Source organism: Diachasmimorpha longicaudata, chromosome 17 (genome assembly GCF_034640455.1).
Source record: "Diachasmimorpha longicaudata isolate KC_UGA_2023 chromosome 17, iyDiaLong2, whole genome shotgun sequence".
In the NCBI taxonomy this organism is placed as follows: domain Eukaryota; kingdom Metazoa; phylum Arthropoda; class Insecta; order Hymenoptera; family Braconidae; genus Diachasmimorpha; species Diachasmimorpha longicaudata.
Window position 1 is genome coordinate 3,705,135 of NC_087241.1, and position 23,216 is coordinate 3,728,350.

General features: G+C 37.9%; 7 protein-coding genes across 8 annotated transcripts; 3 read left to right on the forward strand and 4 right to left on the reverse strand.

Annotated features, from left to right (window-relative positions):
* LOC135170479 (nuclear receptor-binding factor 2-like) lies at nt 1–2,374 on the forward strand. Its single transcript, XM_064136329.1, has 3 exons — nt 1–101; nt 703–959; nt 1,188–2,374. Exons 1-3 carry the CDS (start codon nt 78–80, stop codon nt 1,663–1,665), a joined length of 759 nt encoding a protein of 252 aa, XP_063992399.1. The 5' UTR covers nt 1–77; the 3' UTR covers nt 1,666–2,374.
* Nucleotides 2,375–2,381: 7 nt separating this feature from the next.
* LOC135170645 (uncharacterized) lies at nt 2,382–11,875 on the reverse strand. The gene is made up of 10 exons (XM_064136649.1): nt 11,604–11,875; nt 10,689–11,391; nt 10,098–10,434; nt 9,764–9,846; nt 4,783–4,906; nt 4,458–4,553; nt 4,318–4,412; nt 4,096–4,238; nt 3,321–4,023; nt 2,382–3,063 (listed from the first exon to the last, which is right to left on the reverse strand). Exons 1-10 carry the CDS (start codon nt 11,754–11,756, stop codon nt 2,723–2,725), a joined length of 2,778 nt encoding a protein of 925 aa, XP_063992719.1. The 5' UTR covers nt 11,757–11,875; the 3' UTR covers nt 2,382–2,722.
* Nucleotides 5,046–6,838, reverse strand: LOC135170467 (odorant receptor 4-like). The gene is made up of 3 exons (XM_064136313.1): nt 6,672–6,838; nt 5,755–6,457; nt 5,046–5,463 (listed from the first exon to the last, which is right to left on the reverse strand). Exons 1-3 carry the CDS (start codon nt 6,822–6,824, stop codon nt 5,123–5,125), a joined length of 1,197 nt encoding a protein of 398 aa, XP_063992383.1. The 5' UTR covers nt 6,825–6,838; the 3' UTR covers nt 5,046–5,122.
* On the reverse strand, nt 7,449–9,584 carry LOC135170459 (odorant receptor 4-like). The gene is made up of 3 exons (XM_064136300.1): nt 9,058–9,584; nt 7,986–8,673; nt 7,449–7,792 (listed from the first exon to the last, which is right to left on the reverse strand). Exons 1-3 carry the CDS (start codon nt 9,361–9,363, stop codon nt 7,452–7,454), a joined length of 1,335 nt encoding a protein of 444 aa, XP_063992370.1. The 5' UTR covers nt 9,364–9,584; the 3' UTR covers nt 7,449–7,451.
* Nucleotides 11,876–12,680: 805 nt separating the features above from the next.
* Nucleotides 12,681–14,072, reverse strand: LOC135170464 (odorant receptor 2a-like). The gene is made up of 3 exons (XM_064136307.1): nt 13,877–14,072; nt 13,112–13,811; nt 12,681–13,021 (listed from the first exon to the last, which is right to left on the reverse strand). Exons 1-3 carry the CDS (start codon nt 14,060–14,062, stop codon nt 12,681–12,683), a joined length of 1,227 nt encoding a protein of 408 aa, XP_063992377.1. The 5' UTR covers nt 14,063–14,072.
* LOC135170646 (uncharacterized) lies at nt 14,052–23,074 on the forward strand. The gene is made up of 23 exons (XM_064136650.1): nt 14,052–15,066; nt 15,498–15,617; nt 15,688–15,805; nt 15,945–16,206; nt 16,362–16,484; nt 16,610–16,700; nt 16,772–16,908; nt 16,976–17,108; nt 17,186–17,205; nt 17,411–17,587; nt 19,993–20,005; nt 20,166–20,208; nt 20,296–20,441; nt 20,492–20,542; nt 20,591–20,788; nt 20,959–21,078; nt 21,345–21,462; nt 21,524–21,785; nt 21,857–21,979; nt 22,167–22,257; nt 22,513–22,649; nt 22,713–22,845; nt 22,907–23,074. Exons 1-23 carry the CDS (start codon nt 14,890–14,892, stop codon nt 22,955–22,957), a joined length of 2,844 nt encoding a protein of 947 aa, XP_063992720.1. The 5' UTR covers nt 14,052–14,889; the 3' UTR covers nt 22,958–23,074.
* Nucleotides 17,457–20,613, forward strand: LOC135170462 (uncharacterized). 2 transcript variants are annotated; one of them, XM_064136303.1, is made up of 9 exons: nt 17,457–17,876; nt 18,019–18,138; nt 18,302–18,419; nt 18,535–18,796; nt 18,993–19,115; nt 19,327–19,417; nt 19,480–19,616; nt 19,685–19,817; nt 19,897–20,613. In XM_064136303.1, the coding sequence occupies exons 1-9, from the start codon at nt 17,676–17,678 to the stop codon at nt 19,945–19,947; spliced, it is 1,236 nt and encodes a 411-aa protein (XP_063992373.1). In that variant the 5' UTR covers nt 17,457–17,675; the 3' UTR covers nt 19,948–20,613. The 2 variants fall into 2 exon arrangements, with proteins under 2 accessions (XP_063992373.1, XP_063992372.1); XM_064136302.1 differs by having other exon boundaries at nt 19,685–20,007.
* Nucleotides 23,075–23,216: the final 142 nt, after the last annotated feature.

The window sequence follows — 23,216 nt, forward strand, 5'->3', positions numbered from 1 at the left end:
CTAAACTGCGGGTGGACGCCGCCATTGCAGAGGCGCGCGCATTTTGTTTGTTTCTCTCATTGAACAGCTGATCAGTCATGGAGAATTCTATCTTGAACCTGGTGAGTGTTTCATACGTTGTAATCAATCATTCGGATTATTTACCAAGACTGTAACAGTCGTCTTCATTTTTAATGCTCACATTCCGTTCCTTCTAGCGAAGACGAACTGACGTACTGGCCCCACTTCATCTCCATTCGCTAGATAATTTAATGATATAATAAGTGTAATGAATCGTTGAATAACATTGAATGTCATAATATTTTTATCGCGTCCAGACATCACAGTCTAATAATTTTTCTTCAGTTCATCAGAACCAGAACGTGATTGTCTCCAAAATCGTGAACGTTGGAGTTTTATCTCATTATTACTCTCTCAATAAATAGAAAATACCCCTCCGTCATTGAAAATTGAAGTGGGATAATAGATACGAAAGGTAGGAGGGGGTGGGAAACAACGATCTAACTTTGTTCTAGAGGACTTCATCGCTTCTGATCCACTAATTCAAATCCGGTGTCTCGAGGTCGTTAAGGATTTGGAATTTTTGGTTCTTCCGCGATTATTTGATAGTCGATTTACGCAGCAAATACTGGGGATCAAGGACTTTCTCATGTGGTACCAACTGCCTCAGAAACAAAAGTAATGATTTGTCCTTTGCTCTAGGCTCACGAGAAACAGAGGAGGGCAGATGTCCTGCTGCGGTCAGGACGTTTCGAGGAGGCTGCCGACTGTCATGAAAAAATTGCTGAACTTTTGGCGGAGGCACATACCCAAATCACCGCCAGCTTTGTCGACGTAAGGCCGTTGGAGATATCGAATCATCAGGATAACTATTCATCCTCCTCCATTCACTCTTCAGCTGCCCTCGAGTCGCTGGTTCTCCAGCGTGATTATCACCAGCGACAAGCAGCTGTTGTTAGGTGAGATTCTGCTGGTATCGGTCGGCGAATCGGTCCTCAAAGTGGCTGTTGGTTCCTGATCTAGGTGCCTCAATCTGGACATTAAAGAATAAACGGTTGTTAAATATAATTAGAATGATCGACATCTGGGCACACCATAGTAAAGTCTCAATGAGACATCGATTGTATTCGATAGATCTTAACTGTATAAAATGTCCTCCTTCTTTTGACATTACAAAACTGTTTCAGAATGAAGCAGGCGCAGTATGAGGAGTACAAGAGTACGTTGGAGAAACAACAGCGTCACCTCCTCAGCAAGCAAGCATCAAAAAATCAGGAGAAAGGAAACGCCGAGAACCCACTGCCCGACAAGTACGAAGGATCCTTGAGGCAGGCTATCTACAGGACAATTGAGGAACAGGATAGCCTGCTGAGTCTCATATCATTGCCTGAGGATGGCCAGCCCTTCAAGCATCCCAAGGACACCAGCACAGTTATCGAAGAACTACGGACAGCCAACGCGCAATTGAGGTCACTCGTGGAAAGCTTGCTGAGTCAACTTGAAGCAAAGGAACACGAAGTTCGTCAGCTGACTCAGAGACTCCAGACGAGATCGGTTGATTCTCATGAAGAAATTTGTCCTGAGGAAGGGCACTCCTTGAGACTAGCTCCCCTACCTCCTCTGGCGCCACTCGAGATGCCACTGTTTGATTTCACTTCTCCTTAAGATTAGTTAGGAATAATTGAATGAATGATACATATTTACGGCGCGTATATATATACTAGATCAAGGTGAGAGATAATTGTTGTTTCTCGACATATTATAGGTCGCTGCAAAGAGGAAATCCTCGTTGTTTATGATTTTTCAGCGGAGGCAGCAGATTTTTAATGCAATAGTGGGTCAGTCCCTCGAATTTTCACGTCAACATATCTACTTGAAATTATTTTTGTATGTGCTATGATAAACATGTTAATGGAGTGAAGAATGTTTATTTCTTTCGGAGGTAGAATTTAAGGTTTTGTTCATCTCGATTGATGATATTCTGAGGATGTAATATCAATTGCTATTGCTAGATTGTACATAAAGTGATTCTAATTGCCTAACGATGTTCATAAGTATGCGAAGTCTTCGTTTTTTATGAGGTGATTGAAACCAGCAGTAATCAATGTTGTGATAATCTTATTGAGATGTACACAAATTTTTTGTCAGCTTACTATTAAGTTTTCTACTGATTGTTTTACCTCGACAATTGGGTGATCAGGTGCAGTGGGGATGAGAGAACTGTAATGAATAGATGACTGTAATTAACTAGACTTTGTGAGTGAAAAAAAATCAAATGAAGAGTTTAAAAAAATGAGTGAATCGCTAGCGATGAACAATGACATTATATGTTGCTCGAAATAAAGAAGGGGAGTTTCTGTTCAGTAGAAAATTACGCTGAGTATTTACTTATCTTTATTTATTTTGCTGGCTCAAAAATCCTCGTCTGATAGCTATTTTTTAGACGGTGGACTTCGCTGTTATTTTTCGTTTTTCATAGAAAAAATATCGTCGGGAAGTTATAGTATCGCTACGACAGCTCAATAGGACTACGATGACAAATAATTCATGTCTGAAGCAACTGAAATTCTTTTAGCTGTATGAACGCAAATATAAAAGAGAATATTTTCGTATATAAATTCATTCTACAGTTTTGCCTCAGGTGGACTATGATTACCCAGATTACCTCGTGGGAAGGCTAGTCCCCAGACTCCATCAGTCCTTTCAAGAGTAATTAGAATCATTATTTATCAAACATTGCCAGAAGAACAGAAAAGTATGATCCCACTGCTTTGATAATATTTTTGAAGCTCTCGAGATTCATAACGCAAAGTTTTCCCGCCGTCAGTACAAATGACTTGTGACACCGCATCATGACAAATATTATATCTTTAGTGATTTTGGTTGGCAAATGACACCATGCAGAGCTGTATATAGCTGATCCCAAATTTTCAAGACCTGAAGACAGACGTTCACCAGCGTAGCTGTACAGGAACAACTGCAGATAAAGAATCTGCAGCATAATGATGTTGTTCATGATGACTAGGCTGTTGCCCATCCTGATGTTGACGACCATCTGCAGGGCTACAACGTCCAATATAGTGATTAATCAAAAATATCTGGGTACCAGTCGGTAGTGTGCTGTTCTAAGATATCTTTCGTGTCTAGGAATATCTGCGAATCGCCTACGCGTCTGAGAAAAATCAAAGATTTGAAAACACTTCGAGAAAATGTCTAGGATTTTTGCGATAGACTTTCCGCGTCGAGGAAGGCTATCACAACTCTCCAAAAAAAATCACCTTTCGAAATCGCTGATTCTAAGGCTAAATGGGAATAATTACCGATCAAGCAAATCTGATACGTTAGCGCCATCAATTCCACCAAAATTATAATGTTGAAAGTGGTTTCCAAGTTGTCAGCCAAATTCAGCAAATGTCTCTGTCGCTTCACCAGAGACACAAACTCATCACGACAATCAATGTCAGCGTCATCCTTTCCTAATCGCTCCAGATCATCCGCCAATTTTTCAATCTGCCCACTCAGGTGCATCGTCACTCCGAAAAAATAGCAATCACATCCAACATTTCCGGTGCACGTAATCAGCAGTTGGATACATTGAATGATGTACACGGAAATGTAAAGATCACCAGGTAATTTCTGAAAAAGGCAAGTTGTGCTCAGCGGTAGAATGTTGATGTCTGAATCCGTGGAGTTGGTCGTATTGGAGATAGTGGGAACCAAAAAACCGCTGAAAATTATTGGAATTGTTGTGATGTAAGCAGCGATGATCTGAAAGAGACAAATAGTCCTTCCCAATTTGGCACAACTGCGCATTTTCGGGTCTTCGTTCAGGGTCTTCACAGACAACCAGTCCCTGAAAGCGGACATCATAATCTCGTGCATCTGATGATTGTTGAAACGGATGATGACGACCTTTACGATTGTCATGAAAGCGCAGGAGCAGAGAGAGATCATCTGTATTCTATCACTAACTTCACCGCAGTTCAGGTGCATTTCCCCCAATAAGCTCATCATCATGGTGAACTAGAACGAATCATGAATAATCTACAGTTGATAGTGATGAAGGATGATCTATGATCATTCCTTCGATCTTACCTGGAATCCGCAGACAATCAGAACTTGACATTTTGGGGCGAAATTATGGCACGTAAAGGGCCAGATTCCTAAGCTCTGGGTGATCAGACGATACAGTCCAAAGGCGTACGTAATATTTTCATTCCAAATTATGGTGAATTGAGCTGTTGTCTCCATAGTGGTTCAGGACTATCTGCTGTCCCTCGGTGCATGATGCTATTTCATGTTTCATGAGTTATTAACAATTCATAGCTGTTTCGAATAAATTTCCTTTCTTCTGAAAATTCACCAGCAATAATACTTCCAACAGATGTTTGGGTTCTCCCCAGGCTACTTTCCTATTCACGAAGAACCATCGATGGACAAAAAATTATGATATTGACAGAAGGTGGAGAGTGCGTGGCCGGAAAATTGCGAAAGTTTGTTTTGCCGTTGATGCATTATTTATCGTTGCGTGACACGACGGTGATGTAACATTCCTTGGGGACGTGGAGGGGGGGTTCGGAAAAAAAAATAATCCTGAGGTGCGTCAGTGAGCTTTGACGCTTGCGGAGGATTGCAAGTCGCAATTGAAAACTGTCAGTCCGATACCGTCGGTCAATGGGATCGAATAACTTGTGAAATATATTGACGTTGAATAGGAAAATTTATTTGATGGGGAAAAATTTGTAGTTCTGATGGTGTTCCATTATATTAAAGACCAATTACTGTGTTTTAGTGGAAGAAATCGATTGGGAATTGGGAAAGATATAATTTGTTATGACTGAGGCATTTCTGGAAAGACAATCGATGCTCTCTGAATCAATCATTTCTCGATTATTAAATAATTCAGCTGATGTTCCATTTGTTTCAAATATTTTTTAATCAAATGACATGTAATGGTTGAGTTACGGAATAATTTAGTTTGATACAAAATTTTGTGGAGTAAACAGTCGACATTTATTCGAATAATATATAAGGACACAATGACAAGAAAATTCAATCAACAAATAACACACCTGAATCGCCATTGGCATTGAAAAAATAATTATGTTCTCAGACACTCGTATTATTCATCAAACATCGCCTGCATCACTGAGAAGTACGAGCCCAATGTTTTAATTATATTTTTGTAGCTGTCGAGATTCATATGAATAATTTTTCCAGCCGTTAAGTGAAAGGGTTTGCCGTATCGCGTCATCATGAGTAGAAAATCCTTACTGGTTTTTCTATCCCTCTGATACCAAGGGCAGCAGTATAGGGAAATTTGTAAGGAACCGATGCTTGAGGATAAACGATCACCTGCGTAACTGTATAACGATATTTGAACCAAAAAAATGGTAATGAAAATTGTAAAATTCATCATGGTTCCTCCGTCTCCGTGGCGAATGCTGACTAATAATTGAAGACCTGCAACCGTTAATTATAAATCTTGTTAACAACTCAGAAAGAAATTTTTTAATCATTACTGAGACCTGTCCATTGTGAAAAGGCCATAAAAAATGTAAAAAAATCATATTATGTATATAAATTACTTTATTATATATATTTTTTTTATTTAAAAATGATTTGGTAACATTTTAAATTGAAATTATCGAAATCAAATTGAATAAATTCAATTAAAAAAGTGTTTTAATATAAAAAATGAAATAAATAAATTAGTATGGCATAGTATATACTTAGATATTATGTATTACATACCGGCCATGGAAATTTGCAGAACATTGGCGATGACCTGGAACAGGATGGCGACGTTGAATGTCTTCTCCATGTTATCGGCCATTCGCATAAGATGAATGTGCCTTAAGATCAGGACCCTCAGAATTTCATGATTTTTCGATTCACCCTCCTGTGGCTCAAATTTTTCAATATCTCTGCCAAAACAATTTATCTGGCCGACTAAATGCATTGTTATGCCGAAGAAGTAGCAGTCGCAACCAACGTTCCCTAGTATCGTCGCAATTATTTGTAGAATTTGCAGGAGATAAATTTCAGTGTAAAAATCATCAAATATATATCTATAAAAACATGGATTTTCTAGGGGAATTAGTTTAACCACTTCAGTCTCATTTTTTTTATCGTCAAAAACAACGGTATTTTGAACTCCACAGAGGAACATGGGGATGGCGGACAGGTACGCTGATCCTAATTGAAAGAATAAAATTTTCTGACCAATTTTTGCTGCACTGCTCATTATCCGCAGATTGTCTTCATTTTTAATTGATGACCAGTCTTCCATGATCGATGTTATTATTGGCAGCATTTTATCGCTGTTCAGACGGATGCTCAGAATTTTTATCACAGCGAGGCACGAGGACATGCCTATCGATGCTGTCTTTAGGGCGTCCTTCACTTCTCCACATTCAGGATTCAATTCGTGGAGTAAACTTATCGCGTTTATCACCTGATGAAGTATGAGTTCAATACTTATAGTTTATAGGGAAGAGAAAATGTCTAGTCTCCGGAACAAGAATTAATAGAAAAATCTGGGGAATTTGATAGGTAATTGCATTGGATTTTTTGTTCCATTAATTTTGTTGATTTGGATATTTTCGAGAGAATTTTCCTAGAAACTAGACACTGTTCTTCTGTGGTTATCATAATCTGTGATATCATACCACTAAAATACATATAATTATCAGCTGGATATTCGGAATTACATTGAGACACGTCATACACCAAATTCCCAAACATTGAGCTATTACTTTATACGGTTTAATTGAATATGTTGACTCATTCCGATGACTCGGTGGTTTATTCTGCTCCTCCATTGTACCAGAAGACACTAAACTCACCCCCACGTCACTTTTATTTTTATTGTGCTATCATTTTCTTTATTCATGATAACAATTTCGAACTATTTTTCCGGGGGAAAAAATTCTTGAATTCATTTATTTGATAAATATTTTCCGTTTCTTGTACTTTATTATGTACATGTGTAATAGCAGTGGAAAGTTGATACGAAGGGAGAAAACTCCTCAAGTTATTCCACTCATAGCTACCTGGTACCTTCAAGTGAACTTATTTAATTTTTTATTATTCAAAGGGGTGGGGAGACGCAGAGACAGTTTTTTCTTCAGTTCTTCGCGGATCTTCGCGATGTCTTCTGACACCCAGTGAGTTGCATTGAATATTTTCGCAAATTTAATTCACTTCGAAATTAATTAATAATAAAAAATGATTCGGCAAACAAATCATTCTTCGAAAATACCGAAGTCGAGGGAATTTAATTCCCAAATTGTCTGGGAGTTCTGTGAGTAATTTGAAATTTTTAATTATTGGACAATTAATGATGGATTAATCTCATGAATAATCTCAAAAAAAAATTTGTCATTATTTTTTATCTCAGTAAAATTCTGAGCAAATGATATCAATTAATTTTTCCGTCGATCGCACGATTATTTATCGAACATCGCCTGCATGACGGAGAAGTACGAGCCCAGGGTCTTGATGATTCCTTTGTAGCTTTCGAGATTCATCGAAATGATTTTTCCGGCGGTCAAATGAAAGGGTTTGCCACACCGCGCCATTATGAATATCAAATCCTTACTGACTTTCGGTGTTACCTGATACCAGGGGCAACTGTACAGAGATGTCTGCAAGTAGTTGATGCTCGATGATAAGCTCTCCCCGGCGTAGCTGTATATCGACAGCTGGACCAGAAAAATCATTACGAAGATGGTGAAGTTTATCGCTGTCGTCCTATCTCCCAGACGAATGCTGAATAATATTTGGAGACCTGCAACATCTTGTCTAATATTTTATTTGACAAAAAAAGAACTTGAAATTAATTTCTCCTAGTTTTTAATTAACTAGGTTTAATTATTCCTTCGCTAATTTCGAATATCTTGGCATAGGACAAGTGATATTCAATTTGGGATTTTTTTCAATAATCGATAAAATCATTGATTAAGTCGTTAGTCATTACATACCCCCCATACAAATTTGATAGACATTCGCCATCACTTGAAATGCTATAACTGCTCTGAATATCTTCTCCAAATGATCTGCCATTTGAATGAGATGATTGTGCTTCCCAATCACGATCGTCAGACTTTGACGGTTCGGTTCAAATCTCTCAATGTCACTCGCAAAACACTGGATTTGGCCCACCAGAAGCATTGTCACTCCAAAAAAATAGCAGTCGCAGCCGACGTTCCCCAGAATCGTCGCAATAATTTGGAGAATTTGCAGTAGATAAATTTCAATGTACAAATCCATAAAAATATATTTATAAAAACATGGATTTGCCAGGGGAATCGCTTTGACAATTTCAGTCTCATTTTTCGTCGCGTCAAAAATCGCGGAATTTCCCATTCCACAGAGGAACATGGGAATTGTGGAAATAAAAGCGGACAGAAGTTGGAATGAAGAAATTTTTCGTCCAATTTTTGACGCTCTGCTCAGTGGTTCAATGTCAGCATCATTTTTGGGTGATGACCAGTCTTCCAAGATCGATGTTATAATTTGCAGCATTTTTTTGCGGTTAAAGCGGATGCTCAGAATTTTTGTCACTGCGAGGAAGCAACAGATCGCCGTCGAGACCGGTATCAATATCGCGTCCTTCGGGACTTCACATGATGGATTCAATTCGTGAAACAGACTTATTCCGTTTGTAACCTGATGGAGTATTAGTTATGACATAATAATAATTTAATATTTAAGAATAAATAATGGTATGTAACTATAAATTATATATTTGATATAATATTATTCATTAATTGGTTCGTGTGAAAATTTTGTTGATTTAAACGTGAATTTTTCCCGAATTTTTGTGAATTTTTGTGAACCGACAAAATGGGATTTTTGAGTAAAAATGACACTAAATTCGTTTTTAATTTCCTGAAAATTAACGAATATTCGAGAATTTCTCGTCTGACCCTCAGGAAAAATTGCCTCGCAAATAATAAAAATTCTCCACTTATTTTTAAACTCTCGAGCTCCACAATTTTCACTGAAATCTAGAAACTTTTTCCTCTGTTCAGATTGTAAATGATATCGTACCAACAAAATACAAACAATCGTCAGCTGCATCTTGGGAATAAAATTCTGACAGTTCATGCACCAAATTCCCAGACATTGAGCGATTATTTTATACGGTCTTATGGGATACATTGCATTATTATCATAACTCAGCTGTTTCCTTCCTTCCTCCATTGTTCTGGGAGACACTGAACCCTCCCCCACGGTCACGTTTATTTTTATTATGAAATTAGTTTCTTTATTCATGATAAAATTCCAGAACTTTTTGTTTGAGCAGAAGGGAACATCACTCGAGTTCTGTTCTTTCGAAAGTATTTTCTTTCTCATAATTTATTATGCACATATCTAATGTGAGCTGTAGGAGGTTGATACCAAAGAAATATTGCTCACTTTGTGCCAATAATAGTTGTTATGCATTGTATGTACAATGGACTTATTTAATTTTTCATGGTACGAAGGGGTGGGGAGAGACACATGATCCTTCTTGTCTTCAGTTCCTCACGGATCTTCAATGTCTCCACATTCCCAATTTATTGAAAATATTTACAAATAATTGTACCTCGTAGATTAAGAAATAATATCTCCGTGATTTCATATCTTCGTAAATAATTATATTTATTTTTCAAGTCCCCCAGTTATAAAATAATTCAAGACGCCGTGAAAATTTTATAAAATATCTAGTCAGTGCATTTATGTCTCCACAATTTTAACGACTCCAATTATTTACAAAAATTATATTTGCATTTAATTTTGTAATCGAAGTCTTCGGTGGTCGTTTGCGCTCTCACTTGGGCCGAGACACTACCGTGTCTTTAAATAAAAATCCAACTGTGGCAATCCAACAATTCATCGAATTTTCTAGTTAAAAAAATCAATTTCGCTGGATAATAACATATGGTCTACTAAAAAAATTGCCAAAAATTATGTTTCATCAGTCACGATGGGAGTGGTTCCTCGAGTAAAGATTCATAGTCAAGACCAATCGTTCAAATTACGGTGAAATAAAGATCATCTACGCGTAACTAGTTCCAAAAGTGTAATTCATGGAAACAGCGGATTACTCATTGAACATCGCCTGCATGACGGAGAAATACGAGCCGAGGGCTTTCATGATATTTTTGAAACTGTCCAAATCCATGCGATAAACTTTTCCCGCTGTCAAACTGTATATTCTGTTCCTCCGGACGAGAGTGAACAGAACATTCTGTCGGTTCGGTGGAGACATGTCGTACCACAGGCACTTGTAGGCGGTTGTGCTGACGTTTTCAATTGCCCGGGACATGCACTCGCCGGCGTAGCTGTACATGAATATCTGGAGTGCATGGATGATCATGCAGATGATGGTGTTGATGCAGACGACGAAATCTCCTGCTCGCGCCGTTCTGATGACTAAAATTCCTGGAATAAATCAGTCCTATTCATTACAGTAAAAAAAAATCCAAAAAATCCTTAAAACTCTTTTTAAATTCCAGATAATATTTCCACTGAATTTTCCAGGAAATTTTTAAAAATTGCTGGATTTTTATTTATTTCCCAGGGAGTTTCCTGGAAATTGGAGACCTTAGAACATCATTTTGACAGCTGATTCACATTTTTTTTAGTTCTGTCACTCCAATTGTTCTTCGTCTATTTAAAAAATCCTCTGAACCTACCGTAGAAACAAATTTGCGAACAATTGGCAGTGACGATGCATAAAATAATAAAGTTGAAAGTAGATTCCAAATATTCAGCATATTCAATCAGCCGGACGTGTCTGTCAATGACACCAGCGAATATATTACTCTTGGACAGGTTCTGTCGATGTTCCACGAGGTTCTCACAAGTCACTGCCAAGCACTCAAGCTGTGCTGTCAAATGCAGTGCAATGCTGAAGAAACACACGTCATTCCCCACGTTCCCCGTGCAGGTCATGAACAACTGGATAATCTGATAACTGAACATTATGACGTAAAGCGTCGTCGATATGCCAGCGAACATGCGACCCGTATGAAGCGGAAATGATCTCAGCACTGGGGATGTGGAGTTCATGGTACCATTGACCATCGGGGCGAATTGGGGGAGTGCCCCTATGATTATTGGAAACAGAACGATGTATGTGGGGCACAGTTGATAAAAGCCCACGTCCCGTCCCAATTTTGCTCGTGCTCGCATTATTCTCAGGGCCTCAGCCCCGTGGGACTCATTCCAAACGCCCATCAAGTCATCGATGACGGAATACATCTTCCGCCAGTTCAGGCGAATCACCAGGATTTTTGTGAAGGCCAGGAAATTACAGGAGCCGAAGGACATTAGTTGGGGGTCAACCTGCGATGCGGCGAGTATCGTTTCCCCGAGCATGAACAGGACCATTGTTATCTGAGGATTATAACGTGGGGGGTAACAGGAGATTCTTTGATTCCAAATAATTGAATTTTGTAATTTTTCAAAATTTTTCCAGGGGGTTAATGAAAAAAATTAGGACGAGAACAAATGGGAACAATTGGATGGATCGAGGAATTGTTATTGTCAGTGTAAATAAATGATGTAATTTTTAAATAAAGTTATGATAAAATCTGTTGGTGTTTCACCTGAGTGATTAACGCAAATATGGTCAGACACTGGGCCCCAATGGTCTGACAAGTCATTGGCCAAATTCCCATGACTCGAAGGATGACTTCGTACATACCGAAGGCATAACGAACACCCGATTCCTTCGATATTTTCTTTATCGGTTCCGCCATTATTTTCGTGGGAGTTACTGACCGCTGATGCACTCCAGAATTGTTTTCACGTTGATGCAGTTTTTTGTAATGGATATAGCGAACTTTATAATTCTACGCGGAACTTGAAATGCTGGAACATTGGGGGCTTGAATATTTAATTGTTTCGGGGTTCAAACTCGATTGTAAATTCATGGTGAAAGGGGACAGGGGCTTTGGAGACCGGCGTCATGGAGTGGGCAACAGTAGGGATGTTCCACTGATGGGGTTGAGTTCAGCCATTATTTCTCGAGAGTTTTATTTGTGGGGGAGATGTTCATCGCCAACTCGGGAGGAGCTGTCTGCGAAATCGTCCTGTTACTCGTATCTAAGAGATAAGTTCAAATTTATTGAGTCAAATTCGCAGTTTGTCCGGCTAAAAATTACATGTTCCACTGAATAAGACCTTCATGTCGAATCGATTGATGTTTGGAACCAACACAATTATCCCCAAAATTTAATTTAAAAAATTACCTTTTCCATTGTTGAAGAAGACATTGAACCATCTCATGATCACTTTTATTTTTATTGTGCGATTATTTTTTATATTCACAATAACATTTTATAAATTCTCTGAACAACACGAGACCTGACTTGTTGTTTCACTCGAGAACAGTTATCCCTTTTCGACAGAATCCCCAACCTCTCAGGCCCAAAGAATATTTATCTCACGAGTGTTGAACTCTGTTTTTCGCAACAAGTGCGGTAAAGTTTTTCTGACGCTTGTGAGGACTAGTCACAGTCGATTTTTACAATACGACGTGCGTAAAGGGCTGATACACACCCCCAGGCGTACGTATTGCGCTATTTACCGCACGGAGTGATGTCAAAATATTCTCCTCCCCTCCCGTGATAAATAATAACTATTTACGCACAACTACATGAATTCGGTAATTTGCGTAGTTTCTATTCCTCGAACATAGCCTGCATGACCGAGAAATACGATCCAATGGCTTTGACGATGTTCTTGAAACTGTCCAAATCCATGCGATACATTTTTCCCGCTGTCAAACTGAAAATTCTAGAGGTACGTAAGAGGATGAAAAGCACAACTGTCTTACTCTTCGGAGACATTTCATACCAGAGACAATTATATGCTGTTGTGCCCACGTTTTCAATGGCCCTTGACAAGCTGTCACCAGCGTAGCAGTACAGAAATATCTGGAAACCCAATACTATCACGCAGATGGCGGCGTTGATGACAACGACAAAATCACCGATTCTTGCACTTCTAATAAGTAAAATACCTGAAATAAAATATTTTCATTGATTATTGCTCAAAAAAAAAATTGGTCTGAACTGTTGACAGCATGAATTTTATCTATAATCAAACTTACCATATAGACAAATTTGAATACAATTTGTAGATATAATGCATAGTATAATAACATTGAAAGTTCCTTCCAATTTTTTAGCGAGATCAATCAGCTCGATTTGTCTCCTGATGACCGCGGAGAAACCACTTTCCCTGGACGCGTTTCGACGTTCGTCAATGCCCTCACAAGTGACCGATAAACACTCAAACTGAGCTGTCAAATTGATGGCAATACCGAAGAAGCAAACGTCATTTCCCATGTTCGCTGTGCTGGTGAGATAGATCTGAATAATTTGGTAGACGAACATGATGACGTACGGTCCCGTTGATAAACCAGCGAACATCTGGGATGTCTGAAGTGGATAGGATCTCACTACTGAGACTGTGGAGTTCATCGTGTCATTGACAGCTGGCAAAAATGGTGGTAATGTCATTATGATTGATGGCAGGCAAACGAAGTAAGTTGTACTCATTTGGTAAATGCATATTTTTCTTCCCAATTTAGCTCGAGCCTTCATGATCTTCAGGACCTGGGGCTCGCTGATGGTCTTCCAGGCACTTGTCAGGTCGTCGATGACGGAGTGCATGTTGCACCAGTTCGCCCGAATCACGATAATCTTCACGAAGGACAGAAAATTACATGATACGTAGGACAGAAGTTGGAGATCAAGTTGAGATGTGGAAATAACTGCTTCTCCAATCACGAAAAATATCATTGTTATCTGAGAAATGATGACTGTTGAGGATCATTTGGTTCAGCTGTAGGTTTTAACTCAGGGTATTTTACCTGAGCTATGCAGACAAAAATTGTGAGAAACCATGCGCCGACTGTTTGACATGTGGCAGGCCAAAGCCCCATGATTTGGTAGATGATTTCATAGAGACCATAGGCGTAACGAATGTCTGATTCTCGAGATATTTCTTCGAGCGGTTCTGTCATCGTCTCGGTGTGAGTGACTGACCGCTGACGCATTCTTTTGAATTTTTTTCATGTCTATGGACTTTTTTTCAAATACAGAAAACTTTGTAGATGTTGGAAGGAACTTGAAATATCGTCACATTGTGCCCTTAATATTTTATTGGTGGTAGGTACGAAGAGCATTGGAAATTTATTGTAGGTGGAGGGGTTGGGGGTAGACAGAGTCTTTGGAAAATGGTACGACGGAAGGGGTAGCAGTTGGTATTTTCCGGTCGTGGACTTGAGTTCAGAGAGGAGAAGGATAAGTCTGATATCGTATCTTTTGTCATTTTATTGTTGTAGTACCAGACAGTCGTGTGAATGTATTTTAGCGTTTAGAATTAATTGGAATGTGAGCGTAATTTAGAAATAAATATGCAAAGTCTCGTTTCATTATACATAATCGCCTAATTTATTCATAAATTTTATGAAGAATATCAATCAAATTAATTAATTGAGTTTATATATTATAGATCTTCGAAGATTATATTGAATTAGCCTACATCATTGTGAATAAAAGTAGTAGCAATTAATTGTACGAGAAAAGTCAATTAAAAAATTAATTTAGCGACTGAAGCAGCATCTCCCTTAATTAACTCTCAGCTCGAGGGACCTCGGTGTCAACAGCTCGATTACCTTCCACATCAGTATTCCAACTAACTTACACGAACCTGAAAAAGGCGCCGTACAGACGAATGTATCATGAGAAACATCGTATCGATTGACAATTGTCACGGTAATTATTCCTTTTGTTGTCGCGTTTCGCTCAAGTTACAGGGAATATTTGATGGGGTAATTGGGCTCGTCGGGAGATAGGGGAGAACCTTTGCATTTTCTCTCTCATGATCGGGCTAAAAAGTCAGTACTCAAAAGACATGGACTTTTTTGATAATCCAAACTGGGGTCTGTCAAAGTTGCTACTGTCTTCCTTCGGCGCATGGCCATTTCAGTCATCGAGATTTCGTTATTTATCCAGATATATCGTAGGGTTTCTTATTTGTAGTCTGCTGGTACCTGAGGTATTTATACAACAACAATACTGACGTAAATTATGCGAAAGCCTCAACATTTGGAGTGATATTTATAATAATTTTCATGGCTTCATTGTCCCTATTCTATAGTCAAATTCCCGGTAAGAATTTCAGAAATTTCCAATGAGCAATAGGTTTACTCCAGTTGTATTAAATTTTTTAATTAATATTCGTAAGTAAAGTAACTTTTAGGGAATTTAATTCTTCAAAATTAAAATTATTGTTAAATTACTACTGGGAAATTCTGCCCATTTCTACTTTAAATTTAGAATAAACAGTGGACTTTATTTAATTTGTACTTTTTTTTTCTCATTCAGAATAATGACAGCAGTGAATAAATTTAAGGAAACAAGCAGTGAATGAAAAATAGATTTTTGCCGGAATAAATAATGGAATAAAATATTTCGAGTATTTTCTAGATCCTGAGAATATTCACAGTGCGAGGGGATATGAATCTGCTCGTAGCATGTACCAGCACCTTGTTGTTGCACTTGTTAACTATCGTCAAGATGGTCAACTGCATATACCACTTGGAAACGGTGAAGTATAACAGATTCAATTTTACTATGATTGACTGAAGCCGAGTAACAGGTCGGACTATCGATACAGGAGAAGAAATTACTCCTGCAAATCAAGAAACACCGGGAATCCTATTCTTCCCCAGGTGAAGCTCAATTGCTCGATGAGTACGGAAACCAGAGCCAGAGGATAACCCACGGTTACATATGTGAGTGGATGAACTGGTGGATTAATCGAGGGTTCGATCAAGAAAAAAATACCGAGAGAATCTGCAAATTTAGCGCGTCCACATGAAGAGATTGTTTTGCTGACGAATTAATGAATTATCGCATTATGTTTCCTTTCAGATTATATATATGCGACTACTGTGATGTACATGGGAACACCGATGGTCCCAAAAATTCTGGACCACATTCTTCCTCTGAATGAGAGTCGTCCGACCATATTTTTGTACGAAGCCGAGTACTTCGTTGATCGCAACGCATACAAAAGTTGGATTTTGCTTCATTCGTACTTAGTGACACCTCTGCCAGCGACTATCGTTGTTGCTTTTGATTCCCTGTACATTCATTTCGCGGAACACGCGTGCAGTTTATTTTCAATTACGAGGTTGATGATATTTGAAATTTTCCTGGACTGCCCTTCAATTTTTATCGCGTACTTTTGTCCGATAAAATATACAGCACTAATGCAAGAGATAATATAAATTATTTCTCCATTTCATGTGTTTGAATTGAACCAATGGATTATCTCCTTCGATTCAGCCAACGAATGGGACAATTGGCTCGTGATATCGATGATCGCAGAGATCAATGTACCTCCAAAAAAAGAGAGGATGCACATGTGGCAGTTCTGAAATGTATTACGCAGCACATGAGGGCACTGAAGTGAGTGAATGATACATAAAAAATAAATAAGCAAAATAAAAAAAAAACAGCATTCGGTAGATATTTCTATCTTTAAGAACTTGCTGATGTATTATATCACAGGTGACAATCTTAAAAACCAACAGGTTCGTATATCTTCTAAAAACCACATACACAGAGGCGTTGTTTTTTATTCTGGGGATAAACATGTTGGCCATCAGTATAACAGGATATCAGGTCCTTAAAAATTGATTCTCCTGTACAGATTCATATTTTCTACTCAAGTGATGAGAATCCTTTTCTTTCAGACTGTCACCAAACTCGATGAACCCAGTGAAGTTCTCAGATTTGGCAGCTACACAATAGGACAATTGATTCATCTGTACATCCTGAGTTGGCCAGGTCAAAAACTGATGGATCACAGTGCACAGATACACAAAACAGCGTGAATACTCCGTAAATGTATGACCATTTGAAAAAAAAGCTCAACATTAGTCCTGTTATGTCCTCAGGTTTCAAGGATGCTGGTATAATCTTCCGCTGGACCTTCAGAAATTCTTGATCCTCGTTATGATGAGAGGATCGAAAACTTGCACTCTGACCGCTGGTGGATTATTCGTCATGTCTCTGCAAAGTTTCTGTCTGGTAAAGACAATATATTTTCGTTATCAAACTGACTTCTCCGTCTGCTGTCAACTCCTAACGTGTTGTTTTATTGGCAGGTTGTGAAGACATCGGTTTCGTACTTTACAGTTCTGATATCTTTACAATAAATATCACAGCAGAAACAGGAAGTAACGGTAAATTGGAGAATTAAATTTCGGAAGTTGTGATATTTACTGTGAAAGATTGTCATCGATAATAATGACAACCTGCTCATTAAATAAATAAATAAATAAATGATCAATCAGGGTAAAATTATATTGTGAGGCTTTTTTTAAATCCAGAAACAAAAAGCGTCTTATCTTATCACGACAATTACTTTCGTGTACCTTAAATCTGGTCAATCAACTTCCCCTCCGTCCTTTCTTCGTAACCAGCCAACCTGGGACTGAATATACTTCACCTCATCTGGATGTCATCGCGCACAACACTGGAGTCGTTATCGATTTACCAATTTTCTCGTGATTATTTTCTATTCCCTCTCGTTTTTCGGGTGCACTATCAAAGAGAATCTTAGATGTTACGCTGAGAAAGGTAATTGGAGTGCTTATGAGACGTACAAAAGAAAGCCCAGTTGTATTGTCCTACCTAAAGCGCTACAAAGATATGGATTTCTTTGACAACTCTAACTGGTTTCTCACAAAATCCTTGCTCTCTTTGTTCGGCGCCTGGCCATTTCAATCATCAAGATTTCTTGGTATCCGCAGATGTGCTGCAACATTTATCCTCTGCTCTTTGCTCGTCCCCGAGGTACGTCTGATCTACTCCATTTACAGGATAACATATCCAATAAATTTATCTGTGAATGGAATCATTTGAAAACTGAACAACTGGGGAATTTTAATTTTCGAAAGAGTTCTCCCTGAAATACAAAAAAATACGAGTTTTTTAGATGCTGAGGATGTCTGCAGTATGGGGCAATATGAGCATGTTCGCAGGATGCTGCAGTATGTTAACGCTGCATATGATGACGATGGTCAATCTGATCAATTGCTTCGCATTTTCAGAAACGGTAATTGTGGAATATTACGATAAAAAAACTGTGCAAGCGAATGATTCCTCAAAATACCAGAATTATCACTGCGTTTGTGATATTCTGGTCAATTCTGAATATCTTCGGGGTCAAAATTAATTTTTATATGACTTGATAATAATTTTTTGTACTCATGAAACAGGAAAAAAAATTATTGATGCAAATTAAGGCACATCGACTAGCTCATGTGTCTGATGAGGAAAGTCAATTGTTCCAGGCTCATGACGGTAGAAGCAAAAAGATTACATATGGCTATGTATGTAAGTAAATGAATCAGTGAAGATATAAATGTTTATAATATTAGCTAATGCAGGAGACTTCCAATGACATAATTTATAACAATTTATTAATGTGTTTTCTCCTCTTCCCGGGAAGTTTATGTCACTTTCACTACTGTCCTGTACATGATCGCCCCGACGATCCCCAGGATTCTCGATTATATCGCACCCCTGAACGAGACTCGACCAGCGATTTACCTATACGAAGCCGAATACTTCGTCGACCGCGAAGAATACAATAATTGGATCATGATCCATTCGATCTTAGTAACACCTGTGCCAGCAACAATTATTGTTGCATTCGATTTGTTATACTATCATTTAGTCGAACATGCGTGCAACCTGTTCTCGATCGGAAGGTAAACAATACTGAAATATTGATAATAGTGAAATGAATTGTCTCTAATCACTGATGTCTATGAAAACTTGTTCCTTCCTCTAATGGTTTCCACCGATCAATTTCCAGATATCATTTATTGAAGAGGATTCATTTTACATTTAAGTCAGATCGAACTTGAGAATATAAATGACGATTAATCCCACGAACTTACACAGCAAGCGAATGTCAAAATTGCCGAATTATCTTGATCAGCAAACTGGCCAGGAAATATCAGCGAATATAGATGACACACGTGACTCATTCAGAAAATGTATCATACAGCATGTAACTGCACTGAAGTGAGATATGACAATTAATTTCATTGGTGAATAACGTAATTGAGTAATAGACTTAATGAGGAATGTGCCAACAGTGGGCCGAGACTCGGCCAAGGTTGGCTGAACCTCGGCTGACTGTCGGCGATGCTTTATCTCGCACCAGAGATAATAGGATTTTTCGTGTGCTATTGTATAAATTTTTTCAACAATATTTATTTAATATTCTCGACAGATTCGTTGGTGTCCTTGAAACTGTCTACACTAAAGCATTATTCTTTATTCTGGGGATAAATATGATGAGCATCAGCATTGCAGGACTTCAGGTTATTAAAATTCCAGGTATCTGTGTAAAATGAAATTTTTAAAATGTTGTTTATGGTTTTAGGCTGTCTCGAAACTTGATGATCCTAAGGAGGCAATTCGATTGGGTATTTATACGATTGCACTCCTGATTCATCTGTACTTCCTCAGCTGGCCCGGTCAACAACTGATCGATCACAGCGAATACATTCATACAGCAGCGTAAATACATCACAAAGTGATGAGAATGAAGGAGATAATTCTGAAATAGTTTTTCTATCGTTTCTCAGTTATCAGGGATGCTGGTATAATACTCCATTGCACAGTCAAAAGTTAGTAATGTTGACTATGATGAGGAGTTTAAATCCATGTAAATTGACAGCTGGGGGATTCTACATCATGTCCCTGCCAAATTTTTGCGCGGTTAAGAAGACATTTTTCGTACAAAAACTTCACTGCACTTCCTATTGCACATTGAAATCTAATTAATATTTTCCCTCAGGTCGTGAAGACATCACTTTCATACCTGACAATGCTCGTATCTCTTCAATGAACATGATTCAACAAATTAAAACATTAACGGAAAATTGTTTGCCAGAACTTCCGAGATCGTATCAAAAAGAACTACCAAATTGTTGAGAATGTCTCATTAAATCTAGTGTCCACTTAAAAATTACCATAAAATATCCAGTTCATAGCTCATATAGTCAGAGTTGAATCGAATTTGGGAAAATAAACTTTTGGACATTACAACCCGATAATAATTAATAGGAAATTAATGATTCCACTTCCTTCAATTTTTCTTCATTCTCAAGTAAACGAGACTTTAATTAATTATTTATTCTGTTTTTTTCGTGTTATTTTTTTCGAGTTTTAATAAGTCATAATTAACCATCTGGAGGACACTGTGTCCTACTCCTCGATCACTCCTACGATTTCCGATCCTATTCCTGGATATCGGATCAAGTCTTAATTCATGTTCCAAAATTTTTACCGCACGTCAACCTCAATCAATGTCCAAAAACAATTCGTCAGCAACTGACAAACGTTTGAGTACTGAACATATGTCTCGTAACACAATTAACTGATCGATACAGCAACCGCTATACTACGCTTCTAACAACCGCAATTATGCTCTTTGTACTCCGGCAAAAGATACGAATTAAACTAAATAATTAAATCACCTCAATTGTCCTCCTCGTCAAGTTCTCCGAAAGTCAGGTAGTTCAAAAGACTTGTTCCTACGTAAGATGGATTACTTCAAAAACTCGGATTGGCGTCTCACAAAGCTTTTACTATCTTGCTTTGGTGCTTGGCCATTTCAAGGGCCACATCTTCGTGTAGTACTGAACCTGCTCGTCACGATCGTATTGATAAGTATCTTGATACCTGAGGTGAGCGAGAAGAATTGTCATCAATGAGCAAAATATTCCTACAAAAAGATTTATCGATTAATCCATGAGAAGACGTGTTGCTTCCAATAAAAAAAAAAAAGCAGAAATTAGTTTCCAAATCAATGGTCGTTCCTTCCGGACATCTAAATGACACTTTCGTCATGTTACAGATTATTAAATTGATTACAGTTTACGATGACTTGAACAAGACAATATCATGCGTTCCGATACTGGCGTTGCATTTACTGACAGTCACAAAAATGTTGAATTGTTTACTTAATCTTAAGAAGGTAAATTCATGAACAGGGATGTGCCCGAGACTTCAATTCGAAGGGATGATCCATTTTATTATAACAATAATAATAAAACAAATTAATATGATATTAAATTTTGATATAATTTTATATTTGAAATTTTATTCCGAGAATAAAATTTCATACTTTCGAGGATTAATTTGTTCTAGATGAAGTCTCGTCTGAGCTTGGGCACATCGTTAATAATAATTATAGAGTGGTTTAATTATAAACATGAACCTCATGACTTTAAATAATGATAGTATAAATTATTACTTCTGGAAATTCATAAAGACTGGCAACAGAATTTATCTCCGGCTGACGTCAAAATCCTGAAAACCAACGCCAATAAAAATAGATTTATAACACACACATACATCTGTAAGCATCAGCTTGTTAAGACTTTTTTCCTCATTATAATCAAATATTTTTTCGTGGAAAGATTACATCTATGCCACCACTTTGATGTACCTATTAGGACCAATGGTGCCAAAAGTCCTGGATGTGGTGATGCCACTGAATGAGTCTCGACCGACAGTGGAGATATATCAGACTGAGTATTTTGTCAATCCTGTCAAATACGAGATTCCAATTTTAGTTCATGCTTACGTTATAAGTCCGTTTCCGTCGACCATCGTCGTGGCTTTTGACGCATTGTACTGTAATTGCGTTAATCATGCCTGCAGCATGCTTGAAATTATTGGGTGAAGGATGCTACATAATAACTTTATTAATCAATGCTACGGTTATTTTGATTTGTTGAATAAAATTGCAGGAGACGGTTGGAGAATATGGTAGAGGATATCGATAACACGAATCAGAACTTGTTTTCCCTCTCGGAAGAGAGTATTCACAATTCCTTGAGATCGTGCATCAGACAACATCGGAAGTCATTACAGTAAGTGATTCAAGTCTAGATGAAGTCAGGAACTACTGTGACCATTATGAAGAGCAATTAATTAATTAATTAATTGGCTGTCTAAGCAGTTGACTGATTTGTCGATGAAGACAATGCCAAGAGTTGATATCGAATGCAAATTCATTTTATAGTAATGTAATTCGATTTTTCATTGATTGATTTCTAGATTTGCTCAGCTCCTTCGAACGACGTACAGCAAATGTTTCTTGAGCATTGTGATGATCAATACGGTGGCCCTAACTATCACAGGATATCAGGTTTCTATTTTTATTTTTTTTATTTCGAAAGAATTAAAGGGTTTTTCCGAGACTGGTGAGAATAAATAATTTTTTCATAAGTAAATAAATTATTCTGCTTATGGATCACCGCTCAGTCATGCTGATGCTGATTTTGAGCTATTCCACTATTTTTTATCTGCAATAACTGTTTTCCAAAATTCCCCTCAATTTTTCTCCTCAGCTATATCTTAAAATTCAGCTATCAAACAGTTGGTGGATTGATTATGTCTTCAGGTCGTGCAAAATCTCGACGATATGAGTGAAATTATACGATATGGGACATTCTCGATTGGTCAGATAGTGCATTTATTATTTCTCAGCCAACCAGCTCAAAGATTGATGGATCACAGCGGCCAAATTCATTCATTGGCGTGAGTACAAAAGAAGAAAAAATCGTATCAAATTATAATGGAGACACCCTAATACCCACTTAGATATCAAGGCTATTGGTACAACATTCCCATGAGGTCTAAAAAAATGCTGATCCTCATAATGATGAGAAGTCGAAAGCCTTCTGTCCTAACAGCTGGAAAATTATACGTGATGTCTTTGCAGAGTTTCGCGAGGGTGAGAATTTTCCCTGTTCACACGATTTCACCGGAATAATCTCACAACAATTTTATTCAAGGTCATCAAGACATCAATGTCGTACTTCACAGTTCTCCTTTCAGCCCGATGAACCGGTGCTATTGCAGCTGAAAAAAATTACTCTGAAATCAACCCCAGTCGACAGTTTGAATTCTGTTCCGGATGAATCACAATTCATCGCGGAAAAAAATGGTTTCATTAGGACTAGGCTCTGGATCGGTTCAATATCCGAGCAACGTGATAGTTGTCACCGAATTGATCTGAAAAATGAATCTCAAAATATGAATTTTATACTCCTTTTCTCTACTTTTTTGAATCAGTAAAAATTTACCGCCTGCAAACACACAAAA